The sequence below is a fragment of the Triturus cristatus genome, chromosome 4_2, assembly GCF_964204655.1.
Source record: "Triturus cristatus chromosome 4_2, aTriCri1.1, whole genome shotgun sequence".
Taxonomy (NCBI): Eukaryota; Metazoa; Chordata; class Amphibia; order Caudata; family Salamandridae; genus Triturus; species Triturus cristatus.
The window spans coordinates 800658229-800671022 of record NC_140586.1 but is presented as its reverse complement, the minus strand read 5'-3'; the positions used below and the strand labels follow the sequence as shown (position 1 = coordinate 800671022).

Below are 12794 nucleotides of genomic sequence, written 5' to 3'. Positions count from 1 at the left end.
AGATATGCTTCATCTTGAAACAGTAATACCTTAGATTATCAACATCATCAACATTTCTCTGCTTTTAGGGAAACAAGATCCAGTTCTTCAGGAGTCCCAGTGAAGCCCCAAAAAGCTCATGTGTGTGCATCAAATTGTTTCTCACATTACCATCAAAAACTCTTGGCTGTAGTACGAGTTTATAAAAAGACATCCATCAATTTGTTTTATTTAGAAAGGGCTTCAATTCAAAATACGAAAATAAATTGGTCCTCGTAATTTCAACATTACCCGTCACTGCTACAATTATAATCTAAGCAGCATGAATGATTTTATCCAGAGACTATTGTTTTTTATTTATTGTAAATGCAAACTATTCGTATAACAAATAAACGGATACAACTTTGTAAACTTACAGTATGGCTAAGATGTGTAGAGTAAAAGCCTGCAAAATGCAGAATGGTGATTCAGAATTTCAAATGGTGAACTTCAAAAACGAAGATACAGATTTTCCTAAAAGGATTGCTCTTGGTTTGTGCCACTAACAACTGATATGAAAAGTAGTAGCAGCTGTTGCTATTATTGTAAGCACTGCAAAGTAAAAGGAGATTGATTTCGGATTCCTGCGTGTCCGCTCAAAAGGGACATAAACGCAAGGAAAAAATTCACCTCCTACCAGATCTTGACAAAGCTTCTTTGAACAGAACCCCATGGTAAACTTTAACCTATGACAACTTGGTTTGGCCTTTTTGCATTTACTGAACATAAGACTCTGAGCACTGTAATCAGAATCTGACTAGATAGATTTGTGCTTGTAGAGTAGCAGGGACTTAGACCATTCATCAAGGGAACAAGTGCCTTGTTTGCAATCAATGGTTTACAACCAAAGTTCCAAGCAGACTTTAGTTTGACAAAGGTATAAGGAGGAGCTAGTTGGGTGATGGTCTGAAGTAGTTTGCTATAGGGTCATGTATGGAAGGGGGCAACATTCTAATCTAAAACATTTTTGAGTCATGCCCTTTGCAAAAGACATAGGAAGAAGCAGATTTATAACATGCAAACAAATTAGCCATCTATAAAAGATTTTTTTTTAACTGTCTTGACCAATGAGCATGGCCCTGTAATCAAGTACAGAGGTTGTTGTATTCAAAGTGTTAGTGTAATACAACTTTAAAGGGGCAGAATGAATGAGGGTCCTGCCAAATCCTGCAGATAAGGGTTTTAAAATGCATATCTCGGGTAAACACTAAAGTCATGCGTTTGGATATCTTGTAGTGCTGAGTGCTGTCTGCTATCTTCAGACAGACTCATTATTAATCAGGCTCTTTTACTTTATCAAAAAAGCCTTGATGTAGGTGAATATTTTGCCTGATATATGTATGTGGTGTGAGGTCCATATATGTGCTCTTTCTTGCCTTTCACGGATGGGCGCCTCACTCAACAGAAGTCAGCAGTTATCGCCAATAGATCCATTGACTGGTTATAATTTGGCAAAGTATACTTTATTATCTTGCTAAATAACTTGTGTTTTACAGAGTGTTTCATACTGCAGTTTTAAGCAAGGTAGTAAACAGTGCTACTATTAGCACGTTTAATGGAGTTCATTTGTTCGGGGTAAAGGCTGAGTCTGCCTTGTCAGGACCGTTAGGATCACTGAGCCATCCCACCAGCTTACAGGCATACCTAATTTATGCACGTATCAATCTTTGATGGATTCTGAAAAATTGCAAAGAGTTAAGAGCATTTGTTGAGATACTGAGAAGAATGAGAAGTGAAGTTCAGCAAATAGTTTAATCAACTACAGAAAAGACAAAGAGCTAGTGATTTCTGCTTTCAGATGACTGAACACAAGGGCAAGGAACCACTAGGGTCGATTGACAAAAGAAGTTTACATTGGTACCCACTGATTATGGCTGTCCTTGGTGGGTAAAGCTCTCACACTAGACATCTGGGATGGGAAAGATGGCTGTGTCAACAGGGCTTGATCTGAACTTGTATTTCTATGTGCTGCCTAAATCCAGGTCCACCATCGACATTTTGCTCGGATGTAGATATGTATTTTCGATACACTGAAAGGTTTAGACCCGCTGTTCTAATCTCCTTCATCCTTTCTTTTTAGCTGGTCGCCTTTACGCCTCCACACATAGAGTATGCCACTGTTGAGCTGGGCTACAAAGGACTTCTGTCAGACGGAGGTGACAGTTTTCTGGACAAATTGTGAGTATTGCATGATTGTGTCCTAATCTGGGGAGTAACATTTACAAACTGCTTGGGGGTCATTGAGTTCAATTTCTTTTTTATTTTACTGTCTACCATTGGTGCATTTGTTCCATCACTGTAGGTAGTCAATGCTAGTTATGGTCTTCTGCATATTTTAGTTAATGTTTTTTAGCTGGCACTAAGAAAGAAACAAAAAGTTGTACAATGGCTTCCTTGAAGAGTTTATAATACATGCGACAATAGCTTTCTAGAGGACACGTTGTCACCTATGTTAAGTTATGAGCGCACATACACCAAATGGTCTCTTGACACTAGGTAACTATCTCATCGCGTCTCGGGTTACTTATTAATAGACTTGCTTGAAGAGCCTAGTCTTCAGCATCTGTCTGAACTTCCCATAATTTAAGGTGGTCCTGAGTTCCAGGGCCAGGGAGTTCCCCACATGAGGAGTGGTGCCTGAAAACCTGACTCTACCTATCCTATTCTTCTTAAATTGGGGGATCACTAACCAGTGCAAATGGGTGGATTCAAGATCTCTGGTGGGGCAGAACTTGTGAATCCGAGATTTAATAAAAGCTGGATTTTTGTTGTTCAATTCTTTGAAAATAGTACAACATGTTTTGAATGTAGATCTCTGTGCCACTGGGAGCCAGTGAAGGTCTTTTGTCACTTTAGAAATAGGGCAGTGTTTAGGAAGTTGATAAATGAGCCTAGCAGCCTGGTTTTAGACTAATTGAAGCCTCCGCACAAGATATATAGGGAGTCTGGCAAAGTCAAGTCTTGATATGACCAAAGCTATTATAACTTGAACCAAGGCGTTGGTGGTGAGGAATGTCTTTTATCTTTTTAATTCTGTGAAGTTGGAAAAAGCAGGAGGAAATCACTGAGCCAAGCTGCAGTTTCCGAGAGATATCCTTCGTCAATCATGAAACCAAGACGTTTTACCTATTTCTTTGGAGAGGGCGGAAGGGCCCAACTCATTGGGCCAGAAGGAAGGACTCCAAAGGTTGGGCTTATTTTTGGCGACCACTATTTCTGATTTTATCAGTATCTAGTTTCAAGTGGTTGCTGTTTGTCCAATCCCGGATGAACAGAATTGTGCTTTGTTAATGCAGCTTACAATTCGGAGTGCTGTCAACAGTGAAGAGGAGTTGCATGTCATCAGCATAATTAAAATGTTTAACGTTCATGTTTTTGAGAGAGTGAACCAGGGGTTGGATAGATAAATAAAAAAATGAGGGGAGAGAGAAGAGCCTTGTGGTACCCCTCAATTCAAGTTGACTTTAGGAGAATTGAAAGGGGAAAGTCTAACTGACAGAGATCTGTCCCTGAGAAAAAAATGATCCAGGTGATTGCTGAGACCTGTAATGTAAATGTGAAGAGTGGATGGATAGGACCTTTCATAGCCTTATGATCTGCTTTCGTTGATAATAGGAAGGTATGGAATTACTTTTTTTACAGTTGTATGGACTGTTGTATCATCCTAATTGGATTTCCTGGTGTTAGCTGATCTTCAAAGGGCTCAACCTTGTTCTTTATTCACTTCATGACTGAAGGGTGTTGACTTCTCCTCTCCCCAGTTGTAATTAATAGGTGCTGAGCTGTGTCTCCCTCTACTCGTATTGGAAAAAGTTCACTGTAGTATCCCCTCATTTGGGTTGAAAACATAACTTGTGTAGTGCCATGAGGAGCAGAGCCATATGGGTGCCATGAGAAGTGAAGGCAAGGACAGTCAGCCTTTGTATTATTTCTGATAATGATTGTGCTCTAAGACGTTGCCAGCATGGGCAAATGTGATAATAAAGTTGATGTGGTTTACATAGCTGGTGTCACACAGACTGCTCTGCATTTTAAAATAGCTTGGGAGGCAAAGCAGTGCTTGAAATGAGCTTAAAAGGGCAGCAAGCCCCTAAAAGGGCCATGGCAAAGGAAGAATGATGTATAATCCTTTGTAAGATGTGTGATCATGCCTTTATACATATTACCTAGAATCACATTGGCCTTCATCTCCTATTAGTGGTCCTTCTCCTCCTTGGTTTGCTTTTCCTTCTGGTCTTCTGCCTTCTCCTGGTCCTCCTACTCACTTCCTCCTGGTCCTAGTACCCTTCTAGGCCTTAGACCTCCCCTGGTCCTACGTATCCCCATCCTCCTGACCATCACCAAGCTCCTGGTCCAGTTCCTTCAAATGAGGATCCCTATCCTCTTGGTCCTGTACCTTATGGTGCAACAAGTTTCTCTCTCCTCCTTAAACCTTTGTGTAGCTGACCTTTAAAGCCAGGCAGTTGATCTCTTTGAGCCCCGTCTTGAATGGGTGACCAAAATTCCATCCGTCTCTGCCTGCTCCCACAAAAGTAATCCAATACAGCAATAACATTTGGGATCTCAAAGCCTGAGTACTGAGTTCTTGGTACAAAGATGCAGTTATGTAACTCTGGCTCAAAACTAGAAACTATGTCAAACTCAGGGGTAGAACATGGCATAGGCATTTATTATAACTGAAGGACAAATGATGGAAGAAGTTCATTCAGTATTGTATTCACCTGAGGAAAAGAGACACCTCAATGAAACAACCCATTCCCGTGGCACCTGCATCGCATTATTTTGGTAGGGGTTGCATTGCATTGGTGTGGGAAGCCTCACTCCACCATTCACTCCAAGGCAGGTCATAGAAGGGAAGAGCAGCAGATCTCAAATGAAGTGCACGTTTTATAGTCTTGTAGAGGTAAAAGGAAAACTGGTAATTGCCTTTTAAGAACCCTCTAGCCCTTGTAGGACTTTCACACAAATGGCATGTCTTTGCAGGTGTTTATTCCCCTTGCACTTTGCATATATTTTCACTCTTTCTTATAGGTTGAAGGTGTTTCTCACAAAGCCTCTCTGTAGCCAAAATAGCATGATTAGCAAGTGGACAGGACTGAGTGAACACTTGATAAGTGTGTTTATGAAACTTGAATACTTATCCAGCTTCTGTCACTCTCACCTATCTAACTTATGAAAGGCCTGAGTACCAAACAGCGCTATGTTCCCCAGCCTTGCTTCAATGAAGAATCCTTCCCAAACAGATTCTTTATAATATTGCTAACCCTTGAGGCCCTCTTTTGTGAGATGCATTTAAATCTGTTCCGGGATACTGAGAACCCTATGCCACTTCTAGGTGCTATCCCTACTACTCTTAGGTGCTATCTCTGCCTCTAGGTGCTAAACTAATTGTTTGCAGACACCAATTCACTGCAAGGCATGATGGAAAATTAGGTCTGAAAATAGATGAAGAGGAGTGAACCAGAAGAGATTATCTAGGGCAATCCTAATATTGCTTCACTCAGTACTGTTACTAAGTTTGAAGAAGGCAAAATGATAAACTTAAAAAAAAGAAAAAGGGCAAATAGTGAATACAATCAAAATCTAATGTTTACATTGATTTTCTCATACTGACTTACCTATCTTTTATGAATTTTAAATTGTAGCATATTCCAAATTGAAGGTAGCAATTTCGAATGTTTGTCCATTTAACACTTTTAAAAGGAAGCACATTTCAGCCTGCTTGTAAAATGTGGGCTTCTGGCAAATGTTCTGCCTAGAGGCAAGTGGGAATTAAGCCTTTCACCACAGTATCTGTATTTGAACTCTGTTCAAATGTGAAACATGTATGCACACAATCATAAGTTTCAAATATTGCAGTTTTTAAGAAAAAGCATGTTCCTTTATAGCACAGATTACACATAATTGGAGCTGGTCAGGTAGATCCAGTTTCCCCAGATGTCAAAGACCAGGTGTTTAGAGCGCAAAATTCAAAAACAAAATTAAGGGCTACACAAAAGGAATGGGTCTTTCACAGAGTTTCTCCACTCCAGAACAGACAAACAATGTTAGTAATGTGGGTCCTATCTTAGGTTATTTTCCTCATCTTTGTGATCATGCTGATGTCTTCTTATTGTCACCTATATTTTTTCCAATTGTTCATAACACACTGGCACAGAATTCGTTTTCCACAGCTAGAAAATCTCCCTGACCTCAAGTGGATCTTCCCTTAAAGTGCAGCTCGAGGCCTCCCATTCCTCACCTTTTCTTTTAGACCCATCTCTGAATCTGCCAGACTTGTTAGTCCCCCTGTGTTCTGATTACTGGTGTTATGGTCTTTGGTATTTCTTTGTTATTCACAGCTTTTTAGCATCTTGGGAATGTCGAGTACTCCGCTGTAGTTACCTCTGAGATATACATGTACTGACTGCAGGCCACACTGACAGAGGGCAGCTAAAGATGACCTGTTTGCTAGGGTATTGTCCTTCTCTGATAGAAACAGAGACTGTAGAAAGCTTCACGTTATGATGCAGGATACACAACAACATTTAATGAAGGTCTGGATAGTAGAAGGCCTATCAAGGAACCTACGTAAGTGTGCAACCATATATGGCTGGCAAGAGGGTCAGGAACCCAGAACATCAAACTGCCCTTAGGTGTGCCCAGTTTCTGAGCACTGGAAAGGAGAGGCCCTTTCGATTAAATATACTATTGCCAACAAGAACAAATGTCTGGGTCAGGATAGGTATCTGCACAAAGAGAAAAGTGCATGGTGTGCTGGACCTATTTTACCAATAGTCCCATTGGAACATGCTGTTCATCTTGATTGTAATCCCAACCACTGCAGTTAAGTATAGGGCATATACGGACCTATCAGCGCATGCCTCTAGCACCCTGGGCATGTCCTCATTCTGGAGTTCAGTGTGCAAGCGTAGGTTCGGAACATAACGCAGAAGAGAGTGGGGAGCAGTAAGATTGGTTTGTGAGGGTTTGTGTTTTTTCTGAGTGTGTAGTGCCCCAGTGACGGGCATCCATAGATCTCATGGGACCAGCAATGCAAAAGTGCAAAAAGGTGTGCAGGTTCCAGCCATACCATCATATTGTGATGCATGGGCCAGGTGGCATAATGGTAGGGAACCAGGTTGTGCTGTTGTACATTAAGGAACATCTATCTGTGTGTACAGTGGTCAGGTGTCAAAACTTAACATGACATTAACGTGGGGCTATTTTTTTTCTTTTTTCTTCTACATTACCAAGCAGCTTGTAAAGAACAAGGAGACTGGTTTGACAGTCCATGTGTTGAGTAGTTTATTCGGTGACATTTATTTTTAGGAAAATGATCTATTTACCTTCGAACGTAAACTTTACAACTGGCTGCTGTATGCAGAACAGGATTTTCCCCTGCCCCATTAATGTACCTGGATGAAAGGTCTTTGCTGGATTATAAATTGTGTTGAGAACTCTTGCTTCTTTATTTCCTCCGACTGAGAGAGGAGGTGCTGCAGCGTGAGTCATGATCGCTTGCCTTCAAATTCAAAACTCTGTTTGAATCTCGGACGTATCCCACTTAGCGGACGCGGTTCGCCCGTATAGAGACCACATTTGATGAGGCGCTCTGTCTTTTGAAACGCATACAACGGATTGCCAGGCCATCCTATACCACCGGCTAGGTTGCCATTGCCTTTCTTAATGTCCTGATGAAGACCCTGCATGACGATTTAATTTCGCATAATTTGGGTTGAAACGTCGACGATAACTGCTAGGACCAGTTCAAGACCTGTTTTCCGAATGTATTTTGATTCACTCATGAAACAGCGCCATTGTGTTTTTCCTTGATACTGGCCCTCCTCTTGTATATGATGTACATAGAATGTTTCCTTTGTATTTGATCACTGTACATATCTTGCACAAAATTGTCACTTTTGTCACCTTGTCACTGATTCACTGCTTCACGTTAAAGTTTACTTCATTGGTAACCTTGCGTTACAAGTAATATGGGTGTTTTCATATAAATGCTGAAATTTATATAAAAAACGACATCACACCCTCCAAATCTAGCGTTAACTTGATTTGTATTCTGAGTTTGTGTGGTCATTTCTTGATTTATTTGCATAACAAAGCGATTGTTTTACTTAAACCCGACAGAACCATTGTTTTCTTGTAATAAATCTTTATACCAATAAGCTGCTTTCTTTTTCAGCAAAGGGGACTTAATCGACCCAAACCTGAAAGACCAAATCAGGATTTATCGAATTCCACGTGTGATAAAGGCCCTCTTGTCCATTATGACAAAGCCACTGGTGAGAATTTTATTCGTTCTTTATTGCCATGACTTATGTTCCTCAAACCATGTCTTACGCTACATGGCTATCCCAAGGACTGTTGTTCCCACAACTTCATTGTTGTCCCATTGTGTACCTGACTAACACATTTCCGACCATGTGACTGAAATATTTGTAGCCCAATGAGTGACATCCCTCTAGTTCAAAAATTGGCACATCTCCAGACCCTTGAGTGATCCCTGTTGCCTGACTGGGACCTTTCTCCCCATGACTGACAAGACTCAAATTTCATAACTGACCTGCGCCAATCTCTGTGATTGACAGCATATCATATCGCCAAATACCATTATGTCACTAGCAGCTTTAAAATCACATCCATTGACATAATCCTGGTACATTTCCATCCAATGAGTGACAACCCTGGTCCATGACGGACTTGACTGGAGTATCTCCACCCCCAAATGACATTTCTTCATCCCAATAAGGGGCACGCTGACCGAGACTTCTCTTTCCTTGTGTCTAAAAGGTCTCCAGTCCGAACATTGGCTGAACTGAAGCACAGTCTTACACTACAGTTTCCTGTATTATGACTGATTTGTCTTCAGTCCTATCACTTACATAGCTACCAATTTTTGACTGATGCTCGTGACCCCACTAAACCTGTTGCTTGAAATGGAATTGGCATGATTCTAGCTGTCCGCGGAGTTGTCGAGATCGATGGGTGATGTAGTAAATTGGGATTTTGCTTTCTGGAGTGCTAACCCTCCTCATGCACAAAATGCAATCCTTGCCAGGTTGAACAGAAAAAAAGTCACTAAATTAACCTATGCTTAACCCTCTGGCAGCTTGGCACAAAAGCAGTTCGGCTTAACTTAAAGGCAATGTGTAAAGTATTTTTGCAGCACTCAAACAATAATGAAGTGAAAAGACAATACAAAAAACTTTCCACACCAATTATAGAAAAATAGAGAACATTGTCATAAATATAATTACACCTGAATGAATTACATACAATCAGTAGAGCCAGAAATATGATTTTTTCGTTTTTGGTGAAAAATAGCACTTAAAAGATCAAACCTCCAACTGCGGGCATCTAATCGAGAGACTGGGACAAATTCGAAAGTTATAGCCAATTGCGATGGAGCGCTGTTCATTTACACAATATGGATAGGAAATTCTACTAAAGAGGGAACACTTCAAGTGTTAACTGAACAATCTCAATCTCAAGATTCATATGAGTTCTCGATTGCATTCCACAAAAATGTTTTTTCTTCTTCTGGTAGCAGCAGGGCGTTCCTCTGAGGTACAAAGCAGATCTCAAGTAGCAGGGCAGTCCTCTGAAGTACGAGGCAGTCCTTCTGGAGTTTCTCCACAGGTCCGGGAGTGATCTGAAGAATTGGTCTGAGGGTCCAATATTTATACCTGGTGCCAGACTTTGAAATGAGACAAACTGCTAGGCTTTTTTACGTCTGGTTCTGGAAATGTCCACTCCTTCCCCTGCCCAGGCTCCAAGATGTCTAGGGTGACAAAAGACTGGAGTCAAGTTATTTCTGAGTGTGCTGGAGGCAGACCCTTCGAAATATAAATGGGACAAGGAACAGTTCTGCCTTTCCCGTTGTGACAGGAGGGCCCATCCTGCCAACACCTAGTCCCCCTTTGTCTCACTGCCTGCAGGCACCAAATGGGTTTTTTTTTAAACTCTTTTTTTGTTTTTTTAAAATTAATTTTCACAATATCATGAAAACAGAACTACAGTGCTTTTTAGTATGTGACACATTAAAATGTAAAAATACAGGTCAATGTACAGGATTTTGTTTACAAGTCTATCTCTGAATACAATAGTCCCATCCTGCAAGGGGGTGAGGAAAAAGTAAAGTTAATCTCAGCACTACCTCGGTGACGGTCTAGTTATCCCGGGTGTTCTCCCCTCCATCCCAGCCTTCGCGGGGGTGTGTTGCTGTGGGGGCGGGGAGTTGCCGGTATTCCGTGCAGACAGCAGGTAAGAGTGAAATGGTTGCCATATATCAAGGGGCCTGGCAGCAGTTGGCTGTAGTGATGCATATGTATCACTGTTTGTATTGCAGTAAGTGATGCTGCACAACTATGTAGTCAACGTGGGTGTGTGTGTGTGTTTACTGCCCAATTTAGGGCTAATTCCCTTTTGGTATTGAGGAGCACAATGGCGACAAACCGTCACTTGGATTTAGGGAGGTCGTGTGTATACCCAAGAAATGCCATCAGTGGTCTGGGTGCAAGTTCCATTTCTATCATAAGGGAGATCTCCCCAAAGACTACCCTCCAATAACCAACTATCTTGTCACCCGTCCAGGTAATATGTGCAAAGTCTGCCTCTGGGGAGCCACATCTGGGGCATGAATGTGGACGGGATGGGTCAATACGGTGCTGTTTGCTGGGCGTCATGTACGCCCTCCAGACAAATTTAAAATGCAGCACCTTGTGCTGGTCGTTGGGGGGAACACAGCCTGTTTGTCTGCAGCACCAACCCTATTGTGTGTCAGAGGTGGGGTGTCCAAAGTCACACTCTCAGGCCGCCTGTACCCCAGAATCCTGGCTGGGGAGCATTGCCGCTACAGCCTTATACAGTCTGGACATAAGATGACTCCCATCTACATCTTTATTAATACCTGTCAAAGGGGGGAACCCAGGGGGCTCCAGTGAGTAGCTAAAGATGTGAGCCCTCAAAGCTCTCTGCAGCCTTTGTAATACGAAGGGATTCATGACTGTGGCTTCCCGAAAGCAATGGTTCTCCATACACGAGAAGACATGACCGCTGGGGAATAGGTCCCAAAACGTTTCCAGCTGAAATTTTGCCAAAGTCCGCTTTACCAGTGGCTCCTGCAAAATTGGGATCCAGCCATTTCCCATAGTGGAAATGCAGAGGAATATAAGATGTGGAATATAAATTGTGGGAGGACTACCATTTTAACAATGGCTATCCTTCCCTCCATGGACAGGGGCAGTGTCAACCATCGCTCTATGTTGCATCCTAACCTCCATCATCGGGCCATAGTTAAATTGAAGAATACGATCCGCCTCTCTGTGTATATTTATTTTGAGGTATTTAACAAAGTCTTCACACCACGACAATAGATACTCCGCCATTTTGCCACAGGGCACCTCATTCAACGGGAAACCCTCCGGCTTCTCCCAATTGATGCATAAACCCGACAGGGTGCCATACCTTGTCACTTCACGAAGCAGCTGTGCCAGGTTATCATCTGGATGCCATACGTATATTCGGCATACAGTGTAAGAAGTAAGGGAACAGTATTAAACTGCAGGCCACGATGACTATGCCGCTCCTGCAGGTGCCGCACCAGTGGATCTAGTGCCAGCACAAACAGCAGTGGGGAGAGTGGGCACCTTTGCCGTGACCCTCGCATGAGTGGAAACTCAGAAGTCAATGTGCCATTAAGACGAATGTGCGCCATGGGTTGTGTGTATAGTAATTTGATGACTGCTTGAAATCGCACCGGCACCCCTAGGCGAACCATCTTGGCATACAGGAAAGGCCACTCAAGGGAGTAAAAGGCCTTTTCGGCGTCAAGCAGCACGGCTGCTGCAGGGACAGATGGCGATATTCTGTGCAGCATGGCAAATAGTATGCGGAGATTAAAAGCAGTTGATTTAAAAGGGATGAATCCCAATTGAGCGGGTGAAATCAGTTTATCAATGATCAGAGCAAGCCTCGTTGCCAGTATCTTGGCAAGAATCTTATTGTCGAAGTTTAAGAGTGACAGCGGTCTGTATGAGCCACATTTCAATGGGTCCTTCCCGGGTTTAGGGAGAAGGCTTATAACCGCCTCTCCCAAAGTAGGGGGAAGCACTCCTGACTCTACCGCCTCCTGGTACATGTCAATGAGGTATGGAGCGTGAATAGCTTTAAACTTCTTATAGAAGCATCCAGTGAACCCATCTAGCCCTGGGGCTTTAGAGCCATCCAGCACATCAATGGCTTCAATAACCTCGTCCTCAGAGAAGAGTTCAGCCAAGAATTCCTGATGTGCTTTTTCCATCCAGGCCGTTGAAGTCTCATCTAGATAGTCCCCATATGCCAATGGATTCCCAGTGGCCCTGGAGGTATATAAAGTAGTATAGTAAGTAAGTACCTCCTCGAGGACCCCTGCATTGCCAGTTATCCGCGAGTCCTCTGGCCCCATCAGTTCGGCTATATAGGTCGGTTTGCGGGACTGCTGCATTAATCTGGCCAGGGTTCTACCCGGCCTGTCACACTCCCCATATCGCCTGAGATAGTGTGCTTCTCACGCTCTGCCGCCTCCTGAAACTCCGCTAGAAGGGAAGCACGGCATTGTAGACTGGGGGGGGCAAAGAGGGATCGCATCATTCATATCAACCTCCGCCAGTTGCGCTTCTAGCTGCGCTAGCATGCTTTGAAGGTCCCTTAGTACCCCAGCACTTTTTGAGATGCACACTCCTCTAGTATACACCTTAGAAGCCTCCCACAGTGTGGCCTTGGAGTTCATGGTACCAACG

At 42.7% G+C, this 12794-nt stretch overlaps 1 protein-coding gene across 1 annotated transcript in view; it reads left to right on the top strand.

The window, feature by feature from the left end:
• The window catches only part of LOC146835077 (vitamin D3 hydroxylase-associated protein-like), a 305937-nt gene that overhangs the window by 199280 nt on the left and 93863 nt on the right, over positions 1-12794 (top strand). Inside the window, exons 9-10 of the mRNA XM_085602744.1 lie at positions 2099-2196; positions 8198-8297. Of these exons, the coding sequence (XP_085458870.1) occupies positions 2099-2196; positions 8198-8297 (198 nt within the window). The remainder of the gene's footprint in view (positions 1-2098; positions 2197-8197; positions 8298-12794) is intronic.